Source organism: Sorex fumeus, unplaced genomic scaffold (assembly GCF_029834395.1).
Source record: "Sorex fumeus unplaced genomic scaffold, SorFum_2.1 ptg000033l, whole genome shotgun sequence".
NCBI classification, from domain to species: domain Eukaryota; kingdom Metazoa; phylum Chordata; class Mammalia; order Eulipotyphla; family Soricidae; genus Sorex; species Sorex fumeus.
Window position 1 is genome coordinate 2,000,075 of NW_026606090.1, and position 24,881 is coordinate 2,024,955.

The 24,881-nt window shown below is 46.3% G+C and overlaps 1 protein-coding gene across 1 annotated transcript in view; it reads left to right on the forward strand.

Moving 5' to 3' along the window:
• The first annotated feature begins 1,481 nt into the window (after positions 1-1,481).
• QRFPR (pyroglutamylated RFamide peptide receptor) overlaps positions 1,482-24,881 on the forward strand; it is a 36,734-nt gene continuing 13,334 nt past the window's right edge. Inside the window, exon 1 of the mRNA XM_056116887.1 lies at positions 1,482-1,849. Within this exon, the coding sequence (XP_055972862.1) occupies positions 1,510-1,849 (340 nt within the window). The 5' untranslated portion in view covers positions 1,482-1,509. The remainder of the gene's footprint in view (positions 1,850-24,881) is intronic.

Sequence of the window (24,881 nt, forward strand, 5' to 3'; positions counted from 1 at the left end):
AGAGATCCGCTTTCTTCCAGGATTCACTGCTGGGTCTCATCCCTGTGCTATCTTTCTGACCCCAAGCCAGTTGTTTATGGAATACCTTTCCAAAACCTCCAGAAATGCACCAGAAATCAACTCTATATTTTTTGAGTGTCTTCCTGTCCTTGTAGACCCTGGATCATGTTTGATCTATAAATGAGCTACAGACTAGAAGATTACTTGAAAAACAATTATGTGTGTGTGTGTGTGTGTGTGTGTGTGCATGAAGGAGCCGAAGTGCCAGCCCCTCAGCACACAGTGCTCTTCAGTCACAAGAGTGTGTGACACTAAACTAGAACAGGTATAAAAAGGTGCTGCAATAAAAAGTTACATGAATGTGGTCTTCCTGAATCTCTGTGACTCTGAGTCTATCTGCCTGTCTTCCCTGAAGCATCTTCTAACCCCACGGAAAGCCACGCTGCAGAAAGGGGGACCTTCTGTATTCCGGCTGCAGGTTCTCACAGCACAACCTTCTGTCCAAGGCAACCACACGGAGAAGGAATGAATAATGTGCCTGTGAAGCTCTGGGGATGGTCCTGGAGAAGCCCACGTAGAAAATGTTCAATAGCATTCACATGGTAAATTGTAAATTAAGGCTCAATGAGATAGCACTATACACTTAAGAGAACAGTTGACGTCCTGGAAGGGGGGGCGCGGGGGCAGGAACTGGGAGTGAATGTGAAAGGGTGCTGGGGGTGTCTTTGAGGAGCTAAAAGTCTCCTTAGATTTTCTTGATTTGGGGGTGGGGGGGCGGCGGCAGGAACCCACAGTTGTAATGAAAAGGCCCCGACCCCACCACACCTCAGAATCGGTCGAATCCTGCACGGTGTAGGGAAACGGCTTCAGCAGGAGCAAAGCGGGCGCTCTGTGCGCCACCTCTGCAGTTTCCTAGGTGCCTTCCTTTGAAAACTGGGGGAGAAAACCCATTATTTGAATACATGCTAGTTTGCATCGGCTAGCTAGGGCCCACTCTATTCCCTTAGGAGGCTAGAGAGAGGGAGACGGTGAAACACCTCCCGTGGGCCCAGCAATCGCGCCCTGAGCTGGGCGGGAGCTGGCGGCGCGGGGCTGCTGTGCCCAGGGGTGCGCGGGCGGCGTCGGCGCCCGGGGAGGGGGGTGGGGAGCGGCGCGCGGCCGAGTCTCAGCCCCACCTCCGCGGCGCCCGAGTCGAGCGCTGGCCGCACCTCGCGGCCAGAAGCCGGGGAGCGCTCGGGCCCGCCGCGGTCCCGGGAAGAGCGGGAGAAGGAACTTTCTTCGAGCCGCCCCACACTTTGGGGTGCGGCGGACAGGCTCCGCATCCCAGCTTCCCGCCCTGGGACCGCGCGCGCATCCCTGCTTCCCCGCGCCGCTCCATCCTCTCCTCCGAGCGTCGCGGGCTGCAGCCACCGGGTCCTCCCCACCCCTGCAACGGCCCGGTCGGAAGCAGAGCCGGAGCCGAGAGCGCCCGGAGTGGGGTGTGTGCGCTCAGCGCTCGGGGCGCGCGGCATGCAGGCGCTCAACATCACCCCCGAGCAGTTCTCCGGGCTGCTGCGGGACCACAACCTGACGCGGGAGCAGTTCATCGCCCGCTACCGCCTGCGCCCGCTCGTCTACACCCCGGAGCTGCCCGCGCGCGCCAAGGTGGCCTTGGCGCTCACGGGCGGGCTCATCTTCGCGCTGGCGCTCTTTGGCAACGCGCTGGTGCTCTCGGTGGTGACCCGGAGCAAGGCCATGCGCACCGTCACCAACATCTTCATCTGCTCGCTGGCCCTCAGCGACCTGCTCATCGCCTTTTTCTGCATCCCCGTCACCATGCTGCAGAACATCTCCGACCACTGGCTGGGGGGTGAGTCTGAGCCGCCACCGGCCTCCCCGAATCCCAACAGCCTTCCCGGAGGAACACCCCACACACACCCCGCTTCAGCCCTCATCCACACACACCACAGCAGAGCTCGCTGCTGTCATTTCCGTCCCTCTCGACCGCACGCACCGACCCAGATGTCTTGGAGAACTTCTCACCTCCTGAACTTGGAGAGAAGTTGTTTGGTTTGGGTGTTTGGATCGGGTTGGGGTCGATCTTGGGCACCCTTTGCCTGTGTTTTATGCCTTGGTGTTTCAGCGAGGAATCATACAGGAGGGACTCCGAGACAGGGAGTCGCACCCCTTGTTAGGGATTGTAACTCCCTTTTCCAGAATTCCCAAGATTTCCCCCTCTTTCCCCATTTTTTTCTTATCAAACGCAAGTAATACTATTTCATATACCAGATCCCCTCTTCTTCGCCCCGCAGATCCCTCCCAGGTCACCGGCGCCCCTTCCAGACAGTTGTCTGTAATCCCCCAGACAGACACACTCCAAACTTCTAGCAACAAATGGAACCCACTTGGAGAAACAATGCCTTGAACTTGTCTTGGGTTTTTGTTTTTGTTTTTTGCTTTTTGGGTCACACCCGGCAGTGCACAGGGGTTATTCCTGGTTCTGCCGTCAGGAGTTACTCATGATGGTGCTTGGAGGACCATATGGGATGCTGGGAATCGAACCCGGGTCGGCCCCATGCAAGGCAAATGCCCTACCTGCTGTACTACCGCTCCAGCCCCTCTTTTGGGTTTTAAACACTACACAGGAGAGTCGGGGAAAGGAGGAAGACAGACAAGACAAGTATGAGAAATGAATTTCTTCTTTCTTCTTGGGGAAGGGACATGCCTCAGAAGTCAGGTGGGGGTCACTGGTTGTGAGCATTGTGTGGAAGTCAGGATAAAAACAAGGCACTGTATTTCCCCAAGTAATGCAGCTTCTCCCAAAGAAGCCAAGTAGGCGAGTCTCTTTGCTGCCTTCTATCCCCTCTAGCACTCTGGTATCCCTTGGAGAGGATACACTCCTCCACTTTTGAGCTGGGCTTCTCTATTCTCTAGACTTTCCTATTACTCTCAGGAGAGGTTGGCAATAGAAAGCTCAGATGAGAGAGAAGTAGAGTTTTGCACCTGCAAAGCCAGCTGTGTCTGGCCTCCTTGCTAAATATTCTTTTGTGCCCTAGACAGTGTTCCTCTCATCTCATTATTGCCGATTTGAGATACCCCCAAATATTTCCCTGGTCTGGCTTTGCTTCATTCACTTGTAAGGAGTTAAATGGGAGAGGGTCGGCATGCAAATATCTTTGCTTCCTGCCTTATCTCTAGTGTAAATATTTTCAAAGATGCATTAGCCACCAAGTTACCCAGCATTGCTTGGAGAAGATGCATAGAAAGGTGTGAATTGTTTTAGAGATTTGCTGATGCATTCTGACAACATGATGCACTGAGGAATTTTTCAGACTTGTTCAATGAGACAAACTCCATAGAGCAAATGGGGAAATTAAGGCTCAGGAGATACCGTGGAGAACTAGAGAATCTGCCTACATGCAGGGGGCTCAGGTTCCAGGCTGGTACCACATATAGTCCCTTAGGAACCATCAGGAGCAACGTCTAAGCCCTGAAGCCGGAAGAAGCCTCTGAGCCCTGCAGGGTATGTTCCCCCCCAAACCTCCCCACCAGACCAAAGTAAATAAAGAAATAAGGGGAAATTTAGAATCATCCTTTCTAACCTTTTAAGAGAAAGTCACAGAAGTTGTATCTTTGAAATGTTTGGGAAAGCTGATACATAAAGTATACTGGTATGTCTGGGTGACTTGACTATAGTTCCATTTACAAAGGAGAACGTCATTAAAGCGGGATCTTATACTGGGGATTTAAAGGCCTACATCGTACTTTGACTCAAGTGCTGGGGTTTCTTTCAAAAATTAACATTTCTCTGGGTCTCTGTGTTTCGGTGAGATACTGGAAATTATAGAGGCTTGGAGGTGGGAAGAGGTAGCTGAGGAGAAACTGCAGGGATGTTTCTGGAGGAGAGTGAGCACTGTGAAGAGTTAGTTCACTCCCTGGTACTTGCTTCCTTGTTCATTGGGGACCTTACATGTCAACTTTTCTGTGCCCAACAATTGTGTCCATAATATGTTGCTCGTGTGTTTATTGGTTAAGTGCCAGGGTTGAGAGTATTCATTGAAGCGCAATACGGGGGGAGGGGGAAGGGGGGAGAGGGGAGGGCTGGGGGGGGCAAGAATCATTCCATGAAAATGTAAGGCATTCTGCGAAGGAGTGCTTAACTGGAGGGGGCCTGTGTTTATCTGGGAATGGAGCTCTACAATAAACATTCTTCTCTAAATGAAGCAAGCAATGCCAAGAGAAAAGTTCGAAGGAGAGGAGAGAGCCCTCGGAGGTCCTGGAGAGAGAAATGCAGAGTGATCAGGCAATAATTGCAGAACTCCCTTGGTAAATTAGCAAAAGAGAGATCCGGGAATGCAGTCTAAAAGCTAAAATTAATTCGCAATTTATGATTTCATGAGGCTATTGAGCACCTCCTTGAAGGCAAAGCATTCTCTGAGGGGCACAAAAAGGAATAGAGCTCATTTACGACATTGCCAGCCTGAGAGACCAGGAGGAAAAAGCCCAAATGACCACAAATAGAATTGGATCCGAGAGAGAGCCACAGTGCGGGTGTAGTACTGCTCACCCTGTTCACCAGGACAGCAGGTGCTTGAGTGAGGTGTTGAGGGCTCATTTTAGCCTTTTTCCAGTAGAGAAAAGAATATGGAATATATTTTAGAAACAGACCCAAAGTTTGGAGGGAAGAAGGTGATGGATTTCAAGAAAACTGCATGTGGCATCTCAGGAATAGATCATTTATATGTGGGGAATGGAGGGAAATGAGGCAGAAAGGGGCCGGAGAGAATGTATATTAAAAGTTATGGAAAAACCTAGAATCTTGCCTTTGGGCTGAGACTGGAAACCAAAAAAAAGCATAGAGGGCACCCCAGAAAACAGCAGAAAGCAGGCTCATGGTTCCCCCTAAAGAGTCGGGGGCAGGGCTTCAGCCTGGACTCTGCACCCCAGTGAGTCAGGTCTGCATTTCCAGTCCTTGTTTTTGCTCTTTTGAATTTTCAGCGAAGCTTCGGAGTCAAATGTTTAGGTTGAGGGTATCGAACTAGAAATGCCCAAATAAGCTGCAGTTGGAAGCAGCCCAGCTGGTTGGGTGGACCCCAGTCTCTTTCGCCCTGCAGCCCCCGGGGACTCGTGCTCAGAGATGCCTGTTCTGCTGAGATTTCCCCTCTCGCATTGCTGACAGGGAAGGGCACACAGACCCTCTCCTCCCACGCAGCCCCTTCTGCAGAAGCGGCAGCACCTGCTGAGTCAGAGCTGCAGTCCTGGTCCCCAGGTGACTTATTTGCACAGGAAACTGGCAGAAGCCCCCATGGAAGGAAAGGTTCTCACACTTGGCTGCACAGACAGTCTCCAAAGAGCCTTTGGACCTGTTCTCTGCCAGCCCCTGTCATGCTAGCTCTTCCCAAGTCTTGCCAGCTTTCCTTGCCTTACTCTCTGCATCTCCTGCCTCTCTACAGGGCCCGTTCAGGGACAGCTATTGAACTTCAAATTAGGGGGCAAGTTATTTCTACTGTGTAAATCAACTGAAAGTTAAATTACACACACACACACACACACACACACACACACACACACACACACACTTTTCCAGAAAACCACTGAGCATTGGCATTGAATTTACTTTTTTTGTTTTTTGTTTGTTTTGGGGCCATACCCAGTGAGAGCTAAGGGCTTACTTTTGACACAAAGCTCAAAGGTCACTCCTGCTGGGCTTAAGGGACCCTCTAGGGTTCCGGGTATTGAACACCCTACCTGCTATACACCCTGAGTTTACTTTTGAACCAAGTTGGAACCATAAGTGACAGGTGAGACAAAGTTCATTGATCAGCATGTAGTTATTTCCACGAATTACATGTAAGACAGAAATAACTCCAGGGAGGGCCTCAGTATCTATGTGTAACCAAGTAGCAAAAGCAATTTCATATCCTGAGTCCACAAGTACAGCGTCACCCTCTGAACACCAGCCATTGACTTTCTTCCGCACTTGTCCCAGAAACTTTTACCACAGATGAATGAGTGAAGGTGGGAATGTGTGTGTGTGTGTGTGTGTGTGTGTGTGTGTGTGTGTTTGGGGGGGCGTTATATAAGGAATTATATAAGCTTTTGGTTGTGGCTTTCTTTTATCAATTGTGTGAAGGTTGCATTGTGTCGCCATAGAAATTAGGGTTCAGGCCTTGGACCTCTGTCCCCTCCCTATTCTCTAATCTCTGGCAATGTCAAGGACATTCCCACTATGCTCTTGTGGTCACAGAATTTACCTTTTCTTCCTGTTCCTCCTCATTTTGTCTCATTCTTTCTCCTGCTTTTCTCTTTTTCTCAAAACATCTTGAGGTTCTTCCAAATTCTCGGACATGATCTGTATTTTACAGCTAAATTCAGCACACTTTTCCTTATGACCTATGTTCCCAACCCCTTTGCTCTCTTTAGCGTTCCCAGAGCTCCTTTTTTCCTTCTTGATGCTCCTGTTTCTTTATGTTTTACCTCTTTAGGGGTGGTGAGGGGTGGGGGAGGGGCCTTCTGGGAGCAATCAGGGGGTGGGCGAGGGGGTCACTCCTGGTGATACGTGATCCAGTTGTGTGGGTCTGTGGGTTAAACGTCCAGCGGTGCTGCTTGTGGAGTGGGCATGCCCAGGGCTCCACTGGAAGTGCTGGGGTATATGTTGGTGCCAAGGGGGGAACTTGGGGCCTAGTCATGTCCCACTTTGCTCCTGTCTTCAGCCCTCTCCTGCCTCCCCTGTTCTGCCTTTTGCTGGAGCAAACCTTCTCTGTGTGTTTCTGGAAGCTGCAGACGTGATCTCTTTCCTTTCATCCTCATGTCTGCGGAGAGGCCACTGGCAGGATGCTCATGTTCTGCAGCTGACTCCACACAGCACCTAATCCTTCTCCTGTACCACACTCTTCACTGGGACACCTGGAGACACAGCCTTCTCTCACCTTGTCATCTCTGTCCAGTTTCTAAACTATTACTCATCCCTGGACCACAGCTTTTTCTTGCACTCACTATTTCCATGCATGACTTGTGCTGTATGTCCCAAGATATTATAATTGTTGAGAATACTGTGTCTCTGGGGACCAGCCAGGTCTCAGTTCAAGAAGATGAGCAGGAGGCATTGAAGGAAAGAGCTGGGGTGGAAGGGCCTGGTCTGTGGTAGAGCAATTGCCTTGTGTGAGTGGTACCCTGAGTTCTCTCCCCGGCACCACACAAAACAGAACAAACTCTCCAATCAAAGGCAAGACAGAGCATGCAGGGGCTGGGGGATGGCCCAGAATGCACAGTATTGGGGGGCTGGGAGGCATGAGTCTGACTTCGGGGTGTCTGCTAGCTCAGCTCTCCAGGTCAAGGACTGTCGAGGAGATTCAGAGTGGCTGCCATCAAGCAGGGGGCTTAGGGCTGAGTTCCTGGAGCCTCCTAGGCCTCTGCCTCCTTCGTGGCTGTTCATGGCGTATCTGCATTCATGAGGGCCATGGAAGTACGGGAGTGTGGTGGAGTGTGTAGCCTTCAGGTCCCCTGCAGTGAGTGGAGTTTTCTAAGGGACCAGGAAGAGGCCTAAAATACTGGAGTCTTCCCAATGACTGAGCAGTTACCGCAGCGACACCCCGAGAGGCGCAGGTGCGGGTCTGCCTGCTGCCCCCAGCAGGCCTGCCCGGGTCAGTACACTCCTTCTCTGGGCACCTGCTCTAACAGTAACATTTCTAATCTAGACAATACCAGGAACCCCTTCCTCCTTCCCAGAAGTTTTTTAACAATGCCCGCCCCCTCCCCTAGATGTTCTGATGCCACTGACCTCAGTGTGATAATCCAGGATCCAATTTTCAGATATCCCCACCACCCTCTTGCTCGAGTAAAGTAAAGTAAAGGCCCTTCCGTTGATCATCGATTTGCTCGAGCGGGCCCAGTAACGTCTCCATTGGAGACTTTGTTGTTACTGTGTCTGGCATATTGAATACTCTCGGTAGCTTGCCGGGCTCTCCGAGAGGGGCGGAGGAATCGAACTCAGGTCGGCCATGTTAGCTGCGTGCAAGGCAGACGCCCTACCCGCTGTGCTAGAAGGGCACCACCAGGAGTGGAGCCTGCGGCTTAATTTGACTCAACATGGGAAAGCTCACCCGGCCCGGACACGGACAGGATTGACAGACTGATAGCTCTTTCTTGATTCCATGGGTGGTGGTGCATGGCCGTTCTTAGTTGGTGGAGCGATTTTTCTGGTTAATTCCGATAACCACCCTCTTACCCAAGAGAAATTGTCATTTGCAGCCAAGGTTGAGAGGTTCTTATATTCCCTTATGGACAGCACCAAGACTCGAGCTGTTAAGAAAGATAAAAACAAAGTGCCCATTCTATGGACCTGTGCCACTGAGTATTATTAATTTAATTTTGGTTTGGAGGCCACACTCAGTAGTGCTCAGGGCCGATTTCTGGCTCCATGCTCAGGGATCACTTCAGATGGGGCTTGCGATCCCATTTTATGCTAGTCGTGGGCAAGACAAGTGTCTTATCCAATTCAAAATAGAAATAAGACTCAGAATTTTAGGGAGAGGCAAGACTCTGAAATTTGGAAGCAACCATCTATGATATATAGTCAGTTACTTGTGAAAGTCGTTAAGAATGAGTCTATTTTTGCAATCTTTTAAGACGGATTTGGAAAGAAGTCAAAATCGATGGAAAGGTCGGGCTATAAGTCATACAAAGGACTAAAAGAATGACTCCCTCTTCTAGAGAATTTAACTCAGGCTATGAATGATCATTGTAAGAATTTGAGGCTTAATACTGCAGCCATGGTGAATAGTGTGTAGGGAAGACCAGCCTTCAGCCCCTCTCTGAAGGGTTTTGCATAAGGTATCATATGAAAGAAAAAAGCAAGAATTTTGCTGCAAGGGAGTGAAGAGAGGGGAGGAGGTGACCCACCATGAACTAGCACAAACACTTAGCTGATGTTCCAGTGATTTCGAGCTGTCTGATTGTGTAACAGATAATTAAAAAGATACTGTGGGGCTCTCATTTGGTGAGAGGTTCTTTATTCTTCAGGTGTGTTCAGAGTTGAGCCCTAAGGCTGGAATGTCCCGGCGCCTGTTTTGCTATTAGATTGTTGGCTAAAAAATATCACTTAAATGTGTTTGAATAATGTTCCCTCCATGCTGACATTTTGGAAATATCAGCGCTCCTGGGGAAATTTAAATATGACAAAATTTATGTCAAAATCAACAGTCTTGTGGGGATTTTTGAAAAACATTAAACAGGAATGATATAAACTATGGAAGAGTGGTTTAATTTTAAAAGTAACGCAACATAAAAATATACTCCCACCATAAAAGTGCATTTTGCAACTAAAAATATTGCTTCAATCTTTTGGGAAAATAAAATAATTCATTTGAATCATTTATATAAATATTGCAAAGTAAAGCAATATAAAAATTTTAAAAACAAAGAAAGGTCCAACAGCAATGATGGTTTGGAAGTTAACTCTTTCCAACATAAAATGCTGCCACAGTGTTAGACTCTGGGTACTGCCCCCTGGAATCTATTAGGACACATTTTGAGAAGAGAAATTACTAGGGGCCATGAAAATCACTAAATTTGGTGGGCAGGGTGGTGATAATACCAATGGCATACATTGAAAATATTCCCTTCCCCAGGATGAACATTTTACACTTAGCATAAGATATAAAAGTAACTGAGAAAGTTTGAAATATTTCACTGGATACTGCAGAGGTTTAAAAAGAACCTCCCTTTAAATGTGCTTTTTTGAAGAACCCATCCAAGCCTGTTCTTTGACCAGTGTTGTGTCAAGATTCTGGTTTGCAAGTAGAGATGCTCAAGTTTAACTTAGCAAAGGTGGGGGCTGACAGAATTCTGTCTTCTGGAACAGGGTTCTTTTAGCTTCAGACACGGCTGCATCTAGGTGTCTCCACTATTCCAGGGCTTCCTCATTCGCTCTCTCTACATTTAGTTTCATTTTCTTCGCTCTTGTGGTTTTATTCTTGGGTGTCTTTGAGGAGGATGTGGTATTGTAAGCTCCTGTTTGTTTGTTTCTTTTTTTTTTTCTGACGCTCTACCTCAATTCTTTCCATCGGAGGGAAAAAAACAGTGGTTATATACACCATGGAATATGGATCAGCCATAAAAAGAAATAAGATTCTGATACTCAGCATTATGCTCCGTGAAATCAGGCAGACAAATTTTATAAGATCCCACTTACACAAACTATCTAGCACAGGCAAATTTATAGAGACAGCAAGAAGATTAAACATGACCTCAGAGGGAAGGCAAGGGGAATGTGGAGTTTCTGTGTGAAGGATGAAATGGCTGGCATGAGGGATGTAATCAGTCCCATTCAACTGTATGCTTAAAAAAGTGGTTCAAATTGCATGATGCTTAAACAGGAAGTTCTCCTGCAGGAAGAAAGGCAGGGAAGAGACACGCAGCCAGTAAAATCCCCACAGTAATTCCCAGAGCAAATAGGTTTAAGCTGTTTGGCTCACATCGGGCCTTGATTCTTGTGCCCATTTCCCTGGTTGGGGAAGGAGGGTGGACTGTGTTGAGAACCACATGTCCATGCTTGGCCTGAACAAGAGTCAAGGACACATTGCTGAGTACTTCTTGGAAGGTCACTGAATGACACTGAGAAACTTCATCTTGGCTATTTACTGTTGACCTGTCTCCAAAAAAAAAAAAAAGAAAGAAAGAAAGAAAGAAAGAAAGAAAGAAAGAAAGAAAAAGAAAAGAAAAAGAAAAGAAAAAAAGGTTCAACAGGACCCGAACTTCTTGTTTCTTTTCAGGTCTTAAAAGCATGGGTTTCTGAGATGAATTCTGAAGTGCTCCAGTAAGTGGTTATTGATTTTCATCTAACTAGGCTCAAACCGCATATATATATATATATATATATATATATATATATATAGCCATGACTGAGTTTCTGAGAAGGACATCACCTAGTGTAATGAAGATAACTGCTTATTAGAGACCCAGGGATTCTTCTTAAAATTACCAGGACCCAGGAGATGGCTCCCTCAAGTGTTAGAGTACGTGCACCCCGTGAGAGAGACCTGATGTTCCATCCCCATTACCACACGGCCCCACTGTGTAGTCCTGGTGGCCCCTAAACACTGGGGCTCAAGCACTGCTCTCCCAGGCCCATGCACCTGGCCGGAAGGAGTGGTCCTTCTCCCTACCCAACCCCAGTAGGATGAGGTGTGGCTGCTATATTAAAATAAAATACTGTATCCCCATAATAGCACAGCGGTAGGGCGTTTGCCTTGCAAGCGGCCAACATGGCTGACCCGAGTTCGATTCCTCCGCCCCTCTCGGAGAGCCCGGCAAGCTGCCGAGAGTATTCGATATGCCAGACACAGTAACAACAAAGTCTCCAATGGAGACGTTACTGGGCCCGCTGGAGCAAATCGATGAACAACGGGAGGGCCTTTACCTTTACCTTTTACTGTATCCCCATAAACTGGGAGAAACAGAAACAGAAAAGATCAACTAATACAATGGCAATGACTGTGTATTTTAGAGTCAGACCCTCGTGGGTTGTAACCCCATGGCACCATTTATTCCTGACTGTCTTCATGCAGATTAACGGTTACTTTTGCCCCTGTGCCTCTTGGGGAGACCAAATTGAAGAATGATAAAGTAATGGATGCTGCTGCCCCCCCGCGGTCAATCCCAGAACAGCAACTACAAACCGAGACGCAAATCAGGCATTTTGCACTTTCAACACCTATGTCTTTCTTATGACATTTTCTATTCATACCTATGTCTTTCTTATGACATTTCCTATTCATACCTATGTCTTTCTTATGACTTCCCTGAGAATAAAGAATTCCCACATCTCTCCCTATAAATAATAAATCTTTAAAGTCGAGAACCACCTTTTAATAACGTATCTAAATGTGTTTTTTTTTAACAACGTTTTCTTGTGGCATTAAGGTCCTCTTACTCTGACCATAATGTAGGTTGGGGAACACGGTGCTGATGCTGAGGCAATGCTGTCATTTATCTTTGCTGTAGATTTTTTATCTACAGGCCTGGGAACAGAACATTTCTGCCTTGCAGCAAAGAAGTGATCCACTCTAGAATTAAAGAAATTAGCTGAAGTGGATCATAGCTGCTTGGCTGCACTCTGTTTCTATTGAAAATCTATACTGAAAATTTGAGATACTTATGTGTAGAATCGATTTGTGCTCAATAAGTATGATAAGACTTGTGAAAGTAAAAGTTCTAGGGGCTGGGAGCGACGGTACAGTGGGTAGGGAGTTTGCCTTACATGTGGCTGACCTGGATTCAATCGTCAACATCCAATATGATCCCCCAAGCATCACCAGAAGTAATCCCTAAGTGCAGAGCCAAGAGAAACCCCTGAGCATCACTGTGTGTGACCCCCAAAATAAAATAAAAGGTAAATTGCTATGTAATATGGCAAACATGTACAATATGCATCCATACAAAACAACTGTACATTACCATATCCACTTTTAGTTTCTTTTTCAGTTTATCATTCATTATTACCAGAATAGTATTTTCCAGATAACCTTATATGGCTTATTGGTCTGTGTTGCATAGTTGTAAATTCTTGAATTTGAGCTTAAAGTCTCTGTAGCTATCTGCATCAAGAGCAATGTATTGTGAAACCGTTGATTTATTGGGAACAGGGAAAAAGAGAAAACATCGAAGTTACATCACCAGCCCCGCTTCAATGAGTGGGAAAATAGATTCCCGTGTTTGGAAGCAGCAGCAGAGCCACACTGCAAAGGGCAAGGAGGCAGAGGGGGCTCTTGCAGAGAGCAATGGAGAATTGCACACGCTTTGATAAAAATGGGCTTCGGCGCTGGGATTGTAACCACAGTGGCGGTGCTGGACAGGGGCTAAGTCTCTCCTGCAGTGCATCCTGCCGCTTCTCCCACTTCTGCCCCATCCGTGCACCAACAGAATTGGATGCTGAAAACTGCCAACACCAAGTGGGCCCAGAGACACTCAGATACTTGTTTGGCATTCAGGAGAAGCTAAATAAGAGGGGGGGAAATCCAGCGCCTTTTCCGTAGCAATTTACATGAAACTGACTCCTGCACCCTGAGTCTGGGGGTTCTTTGCCCTGTCTCCAGCTCTTCAACACCTCCTCCCCAAGATTGCATCTTCGGAGAAGTTCACCTTTCCTTCTCTCGTTCATGCTTTTGCTGCATGTCCTTCTCCCATCCTATCTGCTCTAGACTTACTCATAGCCTACAGACAACGAATCCGGTTGACTTAGAATTTGGGTCCAAGTTCCTGGCAACCAAAGGTATGGAAGCTTCGGGCCCCGCCCCCAGCGGACGCCGGGGCATCTAAACCCAGGGAGGCGTTATCGCCCTCTGCAGGACATCTCCGGAAGCTGCAGAGCAAAATGTGTCTGAAATCGCTGACTACCTCAAGTTTGCAGAAACGCTTCTTGGGATCTGTGTTTGCAAATATAACTCGGTAACCACGATGATAACGAAATTCTTATTCAATATCTTAAGAAGATTTGTTTTCTAAATTAAATTTTCCCTTTGAACTCTGTCAACTTCCTTTTAAACTTTCTGGTAATGATCAGACCCACAAAATACTTTCTCTGTAGGCAAAGCCAACTGGCGTGTATACAAGTCTCCCTCTTTGAGAAAAGGGAATTATATCTTTAAAAATAGTCTCACTCTTTGAGAAAAGGGAATATATCTTTAAAAATATTTTAGGGGCTGGAGTGATAGCACAGCGGGTAGGGTGTTTGCCTTGCACGCAGCCGACCCGGGTTCAATTCCCAGCAACCCATATGGTCCCCCGAGCACCGCCAGGAGTAATTCCTGAGTACATGAGCCAGGAATAACCCCTGTGCATCGCCGGGTGTGACCCAAAAATCAAATATATATATATATATATATATTTTTTTTTTTTTTAAGTGAGAGAACTGGAAAATAAACACCTACGTTTTTACGTTTTCCTATTACTGCCAGAACACCCAGACTTAAACCCTCTGGACAGATGAGTTGGTGACAGGAGAACAGGCAACATAATTCTTTACCAACAATCCTAAGGAGCGGCCCAGATCATAGCTTAGGGGGTAGCATGTGTATCTTGTGGATGGGACCCTGCATTCAATCCCAGTGATGACCCCCAACAAAATCTTTAGAAATCTTTGACAGGAAAACAAAATACTGTGTGAAGGATCTATGAGTCACAGTTACCTACTAAACTGTTGGGGTTATATTGAGACATTTACTTCAACCCATTTTACTTCCAGGCACTAACTGTGTAGGGCATCACAATTAAGTTTTTGCCAGTTTCTGTCCTAAAGTGGTCAATACAGAGGGCTGCTTCAGTAGGAACTAGGAGCGTTGTTATTTTGGAACCAACAACTCTGATTTCTCTTTCATGTGGAAGGGGCGCTTAGTGTGGAGGAGGCTGGGGAGGAGCACAAAACTCAAATCTCAGTCCTCCTGAGTCAGAATCTTTCTTGGGATGGGGAGTAAGGGTAGGGGGTTGGCTACACCTAAAGGATTCAGGAGAACACGCAGTTCTGGGAACCGAACTGCATCAGCATGATGCAAGGGAGCTCTTGAACCTCTGTATTATCTCTCTGGTCCCAGAATCTGTATCTAAACACAATTCCTCCTGTGCTCTCCAAACACAAGAACATTTTACACCCCTCTGGTCTCTCATACACCACTTCCGTGTCTTACTTTTCCTTCGACAAAGGTGTGGTTGATTCTTTTGGCTAGCAGTGAGGAGGCACTGCTGAGCACCTTTCAGGAGCAAGTAGACTGGTTTAGTTGTTCTCTCTGATGGTCTCTTAGTCTACACAAACTGTTACTACAGCAACCAGGAACTATGCCAGCAGAGCTTATTTCTCCAAGTTGTCATTACACCAAAGAGGGTTCAGAGTTTTATTCACAATCAACTTTACTTGTCTGCTTGATTTGTTGATGAACAAGATTCAGCTGCCCCAAATTAAGTGGGTGAACATGGCCCTAAATAAGCTTTTATGAAACCTTCTACTCCAGTTTTTAGAAATTACAATTTCCTTAATCGGCCTCTAGGTTATTAAATGCTTTTCTTCCTCTCTGGAGCCAAGTCTGGCTTTTTCCAAGGAAACCCAGGCGATGTTGTTTGTTAGAGTACATAATCTGAATCTATTTTGACAGAGTTTTTGTTCTCTGCTCATTAATTCATGCATTTACTCATTCAGTTTGAAGTCAGGAAATGCCTGGTAAATGCTTACCCATGATGTCAAATTCAAGATACGAGGGGAACAGTACATAGTGGCGTTCTATGCACTATTCTCTGGCTATAGAACAGGAGAGAGCTCAGCTTCCTGAAAAAATCCAGGTCCTTCTGTATGCCTTAAATTCAGCATGCAGAGGAAGGGGTGAGCCATGTAGCAAAAGAGAAAAGGAAGATGGAGATCTGAAGATCCTTGAGATGCCAAGATATCAAAGTTGAAACTGTGTCCTGGAGCCTAGGTCTTGCTCGACCAAGGGATGTCAGGCTGGGAATGGCAATCTGGTAGCAATCCAGATTAGGTGGTTAGGTGAATTTGAATTAGCAGTAAGTAAAGTAAAGGCCCTCCCGTTGATCATCAATTTGCTCCAGCGGGCCCAGTAACGTCTCTATTGGAGACTTTGTTGTTACTGTGTCTGGCATATTGAATACTCTCGGTAGCTTGCCGGGCTCTCGGAGAGGGGAGAAGGAATCGAACTCTGGTCGGCCATGTTGGCTGCGTGCAAGGCAAACGCCCTACCCGCTGTGCTATCGTAAAACAAAATCTATAAGGATAAAAAAATTACCAAAGAGCATTTGCATAGTGAAGCTTGGAATTGTGTGCACGCACACACAGAGTTGCACACATGGTAAGAAAATGGTGCAAACACCATATGTGTGAGTGTTTTTATGTAAGTATGGGATTAAAGGGTTATCTGACTGTGCCTCTTTTTCGATCGGTGCTGAAAGAGGAGTTAAGTCAGGGTAAGTTCAGTGGAGCATAAGCAGTGAGAACTCAGGAGTCTGCAATTAGGGTTCTTTCCTACATTCGCACTGTGTCCATTCACTCACAACTGGTTGCTGTCCAGCTTGAGATGCTATTGGAGATGGTGGCAGATGAGACTGCCCTAAAGGCAAACCTGCTTCCATCATAGCCAAAGACCTAAGTGGTATCTGGGTGGGAGAAATGTTCCCAGTAGTGGACTTTCTCACACTGCCTAGCTCTCTTTTTATTACTGCCGAGAAAGCAGAGCTGGTACTAGGTAAAAAACAAACCCATAATAATGTGCGAGCAATTTTCTGGATGTTTTTGTTTTGGGTCTGTGTTAAGTGCAGAGGTTCAGATGAAGCACATTTGGGAATGTGTTAAGTGCATCTGCCCCACACAGGAGCACCCAGAGATATTTTGGAAAATTATTACCATCGCAAAGTTGGGGGTGAGGTTGGAGGGCTGAGAAATCATGTTCAGAAAAAAAACATCCATCTGGGAAATGGAAATGATGTAGAGATGAGAGGTAACTGGGTGGTCCTCAGCTATGTTCAGGTGTGAAGAGGGAGGTAGGAATGAGGAGCATTGCTGAAAGCTGGCAGGTAATTTCAAAGGAACAGCATGAAAGCTCTGAAATCAGGGAGACACTCTGGATTTGGCCTTCCTCTGAACGTCAGTGAACCCTCCCCCAACAGTTCCGAGAAACCTATGATTTGGGGGCTAGTTTTTAGGGTCCTAAGACACCAATTGGAGCCGAGTTTGATTCCTCCACCCCTCTCGGAGAGCCGGCAAGCTACCTGCACGGCAAAGTCTGGCAAGCTCCCCGTGACGTATTTTATATGCCAAACACAGTAACAACAAGTCTCACGATGGAGACATTACTGGGCCCACTCGAGCAAATCGATGAATAACAGGAGGACCGTGACTGTGACCGTGACCTGTATTCAGGGCTAAAGAACTGGCTCGGTGGTCAAGTGTGCATCCTGAAGGCATGAAGCTCTGTGGTCAGTCTCAGGCTCTGCAAAAGACACCAATTCTGGATGCATTGAGAGGCTCCACTGTTTGCAGGAGATCCAGAGGTCCCCAAACTTATTTGTCCCACCATCCCCTTTTCAGAGAAAACTTGTCAGTGCTCCTCTGGAAATCTACCTTCTTCAAGCCAACCAACAGAAAGTGGCCCCTTTCAGCTGAGGTTCCCGCCGCCCGCTGGGATTTATTCCCCCAAGCGTGGTGCCGCCTGCTCTGCCTGCTCAGGGAAGATCTGGGCTAGAGGACTTAGGGGAAGCTGATATATTCCTCAGTGCTCAGGCTAGTGGAGATGCCAACATGTCCCCACATGGGGGTGCTGCTGGGAGGGTCTGCATTAATTGTGGCGCCCAAAACTTCCACATGCCCATTGTCCACAGGTGTTCTTCAAGTGGCCATTGGAACTTGCAGTATCATTCTCAGTGGGCACAGCCAGGACCCGGGTCTTTGAAAAGGTCTGAGGTAGAAACCATAGAGGACATTGGGTCCATTTCTCAACCTCCCTGGGGATGCTGGGAACGTGCTGAATGCTCCTAAATTTGTGTGCTATCCTCAGAGCCCATCCCCAGCTGTCCATTATTGCATGGGGCTCTCAAACGGGATTTGAATCCCAACCTATCTCTCCTGCTTCATGTGCAGTTCCCAGTCTGACCAACCAGGCACGGGATCCCTGTTGGCTGTGAAGTCACCAAATAGTCACTGGAGCAATGAAAAATGGTTTTGTTGTTTTGGAATCACATCTGTGTTTGGGGGATGTTCCCAGTGATGCTCAGGGGACCCGGACTCCTGCCTGCAATGGACTCTCCAGTCTCGTGGATCATCTTCCTAGTCCTGATTGTAGTTTTTAATGCATTAACCCTGTAAGGCAAATGTCCCAATCCTATAGGTGCTTTCTAAGTGCAGATGTTTTGTTAGTTTTAATTTGGGGTTTTTGGGAACACCCGACAATGTTCAGGCCTTACTCCTGCCTCTGCACTCAGGGATCACTCCTGGTACTACTCAAGGGACCGTATGGGGTGCCAAATATTAAACTTGGATTTGCCGCGTGGAAGGCAAGCGCCCTGCCCTCTGTAATATCTCTCTGCCCTTAAAGTGTGTATGTTTTGGACAAGACCAAATTTCAAGAACCTCTTGGCATCTTTGGGATGTTCCCATTGACTTATTAATAGCCCCCCAATGTCAAGAACTTTTGGCACAGGACTAAATAAATATTCATGAACATTAGGTCTAGAGGTAGTGTAAATAGGGCCAAAGTAGAGAGAACCAAGCATGCAGAAGAGAGCAGAGATAGCATTTCATGTGCTAGATAAATTCTAGTGGGGGAGATATCACATACCCGAATTAATGGAGAGGCTAGGTTCACATGATCACAGAGGCTGGTGAGTTTCAGAGTGTCGCCCTGCAGGATGGGTTAGCAGATGGTGGAGGCTGCGGAAGACCTTCGAACCCAAGAAAAAATAGATTCCCCTATGACTCTGCAGCCTGGAAACCCTGGAACCTCATGGGCTGAAGAGCAATTACTGAGATCACATCACCAGGCAGCAAATACTTTTAACCTCCCACCACATTTTTGTTCTCTTTGGACCCTCAACAGATTGGAAGCAGCTCCTCCACACTGGGAGAGAGAAGGGAGGGGACAGTTGCTTTCCTCTGTTCCTCAGTGCAAATGCTAATCCCTTCTAGAAACACCCTCTCAAAGACAACCCCAGGGAACATTGTACCAGTTACATTGTACCAGTTAGAAGGTATCTTGTTTGTTTGCTGCACCCAATTATCCACTGACAGGAACCTCGCAGGGGCAGGTGGATTGATTTTGTGCCAGTTGAGCTGATGCCTATTATTAACTGTCATAGTAAATCGTTGTTAATGCACCATGGTCTGGCCACTGTCAAGGAAAAAATGATTCTGATCCACAGAAGGAATAGAGAAGAAAAGAAAACTAAGAGGGAGTCAGAAAGCAAACTTCAGCTGGCGTTTCATGAGTTTGAAGACTCACAGGGCATCCTGTGACATTTGGGGCTGGATGGAGCTGCCCACAGGTGCCCCATTGGCACCATCTCTTTCCAAGACCATGTCCATGGATGGTGGCTGGGAACTTGGAATCAGCTGTGGTAGGAGTAATTAAACCAGGGGTGAACACAGAAAGGAGTGAGAACTTTTTTTTTTTCTCTTTCCCTTGGAGAACTGGTGAGTGACATTTGTCAGCTCTGCCCCACCACCGGTATTATCAAGTAGACGAGAAGCAACAGAAGATTTTAGTTATTACCTCCACTATTGCTTTAGTGCAGATTTCTATTTTGTTCTCTCTCCATCATTTTTAATCTAGTTTTTTGTTTCTTTTCACCAAATTGGGGTCACAATCAATGGTACCAATTGGTGCAGATTCAGAGCATGCAGAATTTCTGAAGCACCTCGGCCATGCTGTGCTGTCCCTACATCTCCAGGGGCCACTCCACCTGGATTTGTCAGGACAGCATGGGGCAGAGGCAGGGCTGCATTCCCCTTGGCCCAGAGTGCGTCCTGGCAGGGAAGCAGTGCTGTGTGGACCACGTGAATGCAGTGGAGTAGCACTCTGACACCCACAGAGGACAGACAGGGACGCAGCATATGGCGAGTGCAGGTCTGAGGACGGAGGTGAGGGTGGAAGCCATATGAATTTTGGTAAGAACAAGACACAGTGACACAGAGTGACACAGAGCCCATGTGTCACTCTTGTCCTCATCACAGAGGCCCTCTGCTGCTCTTAACCACAGTGTAGAGAGCAAAGATTTGCATCCGCTCCCTATACTGAATTAGGTCCCCAATCTCCTCCTGCTCTAGGGGACAGGAATGGGATAGGGTCAGAAGGTGGCAAGATCAGTCATTCATAGCTGCTTGAGGAGCATGTTGGGCAAAATGAGAAGCTTCCAGCTATGAAAGAGTTGAGATAGGATATATCACTGGTTTTACTATGGATTTTTTGTTTTTTGTTTATTGGTGTATAAGAAATTAATGTGATTATAGGTCAGGTTGTTTTTAATATTGGGTTCGGTCATGATTTCAAGCACAGAAAATGTACATGGGTCTTTTCTTTCAAAATTGCAAATATCTATTCAAGTTGCTGTTTTTCCCCCAGCCTTGGAACAAATACTTCACAGAGTGCTTATATCATTAGACACTCCAGAAATCATAGCTCAATTTTACTATTTTCTATATTAATTAAGGAACATTTGTCATCTTTTCTACATATGAATGATCTGTTTCTTTCACACAGTCCTTTCCACTTGATTCTTTTATAAAATCACTATTATACAAGGAGGAGAACTAATTCTGGCCAAACCATTTTCAATTCCCAGGCATCATTTTCAGAGAAAAAGAGACCAACAATTTTATTCTAATCATTGAGACCTACACTGTGTATGGCTATATGGGGTGCATGGGGGGATTGGGAAAAAAACATCGTGTCAGAGGCATGAGAATGTAGGAGAATGGGCCCCATTTATGTTAACAGCAGTGAGTTCACATGCTGGATGATAAAGTTACATAAACATGTTAATGTATAGCTATGTAAATGGGTAAACGGAAGGCAGTAAATACTAAACCAGAGAATTTGTTTCTAATCCAGCAGACAAAAGACAATCATTACTATGGGGTCCAGAGAGATAATGCAATGAGCAAGGCACATTCCTTGCAGGCAGCTGACCCCAGTTCAATCCCCCCCACCAAATACTGTCCCTTCAAGCCCCCGTCAGGAGTGATCCCTGAACACAGAATCAGGAACAAGCCCTGAGCATTTCCGGGTAGTAGTGCAAACACCCTATCCTTAACCTCTAAAAAAGAAAATAAAATATTGTCACGTCTTAGGCAAGACTCAGAGGTGACAGATATGGAACTGGCCACAGAGGCAAACCATACTGGTGGGATCTAGCTCTTTTTATTCTCTGGCTAACAGAGTACACAGAAGGAAGAATGCCCGTTTTAGGAAATGTGTCTTTCAGTTGAGTGATGCAATAAGGGAGAAATACACCAAATAAGTTGGTTTGTTCTGCACAACAGTTGCTTGATAAGGAGCTTAACAGAATGGAATGTAGGGGGAGGAGGTTGGATGCCCGAGCTTCCTGGGAAGGATGGCAGGTCCCTGAAGGGATGGAACAGCACAGCAACCACCAGGGTGGCTCAGAGGTTACAGAAGGAACTAATTACATGCAGTCTGGTGAGTTTCAATTATGTGTCCTCAACCCTCCCTTCCTCCTTCCTCCCCATTTCAGCTGGATGAGCTACCTGCCTCATCTTTCCCAGTGGCATTTCTTACTAAAATCACTGTGTTAAGTGCCTGCAGAGAGACGTTGCTGATACAAATGCAGGTATATGCTGAGGGAGCTTCATAAAAGCCATAGCCATTGTGGAAAGGCCCGCTGAATATTGCTTCATCCCCTGAGGAACCAGAAAATGGGACAAACCAAGAAATCAGTGCCCTAGCCAGGAGGGTCTAAAATAATCGGCAATTAAAATTGCAGTGAAGAGGAAAAAATGTCAACCAGGTTATTTTCTTCAATGTCTATTAAATTCTTCAATGTTGTTTAAACCCCACAAAGGATCCCTGAGACAGGGCAAAGCAAAGTTGGTTCGCAAGAAGTGAGAGGTCCCAGATGCGAGAGTAGAAGAAGGCTGAGAGGCTTCTCTCTAGTTTTCAAAGAACTTGGAGCTGCAGCCCTTGTAAAGTGTGGGCTGCGACACTGAGGAATCTTAGAGACAGGATCCAGGAAATCTGGTTGATAATTTGTTAGAACTTTGGAGAAACTTCAGAAATGATGAGCTGGGGCAAACGCTTGTCTGGATTCATCAAATCGACCAGATGAACTCAGGAACTGCTGTTTGATGCAGAATTCTCAAGTGTTTTCTTAAAGAGGTGATTTGTGTGTGCAGACCCCAGAAAGGGCCTGCAGAGTGGGCACCCCAAAATAAGTGGGGCTGGGAAGAACTAAGCCAGAGGAGCTGGACACCCACCCACTTTCTGTCAATAAACAGCTGTGTGGACACAAATCACTTAACTCATTTGTGCTGCAGGGTCTTTTTTCTGCAAAATCAGGTCATAGAGCTCGGTGTCCTTTAGCCACTGAGAGCCTCTTGGCCACAAATGGACTGAATTTACCTCAATTCTCGCCATCAGCCAGTCTGATGAGGGGGAGGCTTTGTAGGACACAGCACAGCCTGTACCTACCGGCGCTTCTCACCTCGGGGTCCTTGACTACTTGAATCACTCTCGACAAATAATGACATAGAAGTGTCAGTTGAAGGCCTAATAGATCCAATGTGTCAGAATCGATCCGCGTGGACATCAGGGCATCAGTTGACAATGTCCCAGGTTGAGAGAGTAGATGAATACGTTTGAGAAAAAAAAACACCATAGAGAAAGTTGCAGTCATTTCTGCAGTGGTTGATTAGTTGGACCTAAAATGTATTGATAATGGATCCCAGTCCATTTCACAGCAAGTTTCTCTTGGAGTTCCTTAAACAGGCTGGTCGAACTTTTCATTTTTATTTCTTTTTAAGATTTTTTTTTCAGTGTCAGGGATCAAATGAGTTTTTATGCATGCAAAGCATCCACTTTACTATTGAGCCACATCTGGCCTCTGTCCCAGATTTTTCCCTAAACAATTTGATTGAAAGAATAAAGACATTCTGATTAAATGCATTGAAAAAGTAGGAAAAATATTCAGATGAATTATATGTTTGCATACTTGTTTGTGCAGGAAGCATATCAAAAAACAGGACTTGAAGTAAACTAATTCATATGCAGCATAATCAGTCTCCCAACCCTGAAATATATTAATATTGAAAGTCCATCCCTTCACTTGACATCTAAAATTGCTTGGTGGGGATAAGGTAGAACTTTAACATGGAGTAGATTGTGATCTGGGGAACTGGAATGGAGGATGGGAGGGAATGCAATCAGTTGGTACCTGGTTTGCCATTCGAAGCTTCTAAGATGTGAAAGAAGCAGAGTGCTTAGAGTAACACATGTCTGCATGTTTAACCCTAATTCACAGGCGAGGAAACAAAAGAATCTTTGCTAACAGGAAGTTTCTTTTAAATGGAGCCAATTTATTTTAGGTTGATTTCAAATCCAACTGAAACCAAACATTTGAAGAGTAAATTTCCACTTCAGCCATAGAAGGCTTTCAGGTGAGGGTGGGCAGAGAGAGCAGTCCCCTTTGCTAGCTTCTGCCATGGATGTACCATAGCCTAAATGTGGTTGCTCTTTTCTGAACCACAGAGCAAGACAGAGATGTAGGAGTGAAACAAAAGCTTTCTCAAATATGCAGAAGGGTGCTTTTTGGAAAGCTCTTCTGAAAGCTTCAGCAAACATATTTAGAAGTGAGTGAAATTATGAAGAAACACTTTTTCCCCCAAGATACCCACACCAGAGTGCTGCAGAAAGGAGGTACCTTCCGAAATTAAGATCCTCTTTCTTAAAAAAAAAAAGATCTTCTTTCTTACACATGCTCTTCAATCCAACCCTCCAGGAATTGCCCGAATGCTATTGGCAATGGCCCAGACTGCAAACAGGTACACTTCCTAGCTCTTGGAGGGCCTACTTCCTAACTGGGGTGGGGAAAGTCTCCACAAACAGGAAGAGAAACAAATAAGTAAATTGCATCAGAGTTGGAAGATGAAAAGGTTAAAGAGAAAGTGGGAGAAGAGAAGTGAGGAAGGTGAGAAGGGGGAGAAGTGGCAGTGGAGAGTGGCAACTTCAGCCAAGGATGGGAGGGGATTTTCTGAGACAGGAGCACCAGTGCGTGAAGGTAAGCCAGGAGCAGGCCTGAGATGGGAACTGACAGCTAGGGTCCCAGGCACATGCTACAGCCAAACTGCAACACGTTTTTCTCTTTTGAAGGAAAACTGGGCTACATGACCACTAGAGTCCCTACAATTTCTAATATTCCCTGAGTGGATGAGGTTCAGAATAATGAATGGGGTGGCAATGTGGAGGACATATTCAAACAAATGTCATACCAGGGATCAGAGATAGTTCAATAGGTAAGGTGATTGCCTTGCACTCAGCTTACCTGGGCTTGATCCCTGGAACCCAACATAATCCCCTATCTCTGTCAGGTGTGATTCCTGAGCACAGAACCAGAAGTAAGTCCTCAGCATTGCTGGGTGTAGACCCCAAACTCAAAAACTAAAAAAAAAAAAAATAAGAAGTGCCAGGGTTTCCCAATACATATAAATCAGATAAGCAATCTAAATAATTTAAAATACTGACCATACATTCAAATATTAATTAAGGGACAGAAAAGGTTGCTTGCACAGGCCTTACATGTGTGAGGTCTTGATTTTGATCTCCGGCACCACACGGCCCCCCAACTACCAGTGGGTGTAGCCTTGATGACCCCAGTTCCACTGGACCCAAGTGATGCACATTGAACTAGCTGATCCTATTGTCTGTGTCTGAGTACCACTAGGAGTGGTCCCCGGGGTCCCTGATTATTGCTTGGGCGATCCTTGAATCCCGGCCAAGTATTCAACCATAAAAAAGCATGGTTTTTATTTTGGGGGCCCTAGGATAGCACAACTTTTTTGGCATTTGCCTTGCACATGGACAACCTGGGTTCTATTCCTTGGTCCCTCTCGGAGAGCCTGGCAAGCTACCAAGAATATCCCGTCCACACGGCAGAGCCTGGAAAGCTCCCCGTGGCATATTCGATATGCCAAAAACAGTAACAAGTCTAACAATGGAAACGTTACTGGTTCCCACTCGAGTAAATCGATGAACAACGGGACAACAGTGCTACAGTGCTATAGGTTAAGTCTTTGCTGAGGGGCCACCAGTGAGACACCTCGTATTAGTCAAGTAAAATCAGTCTTGAGTGCAGTGGTGTGTTACTTGGTACCTTGTTTGGTAAAGTTAAACAGAACCATACAG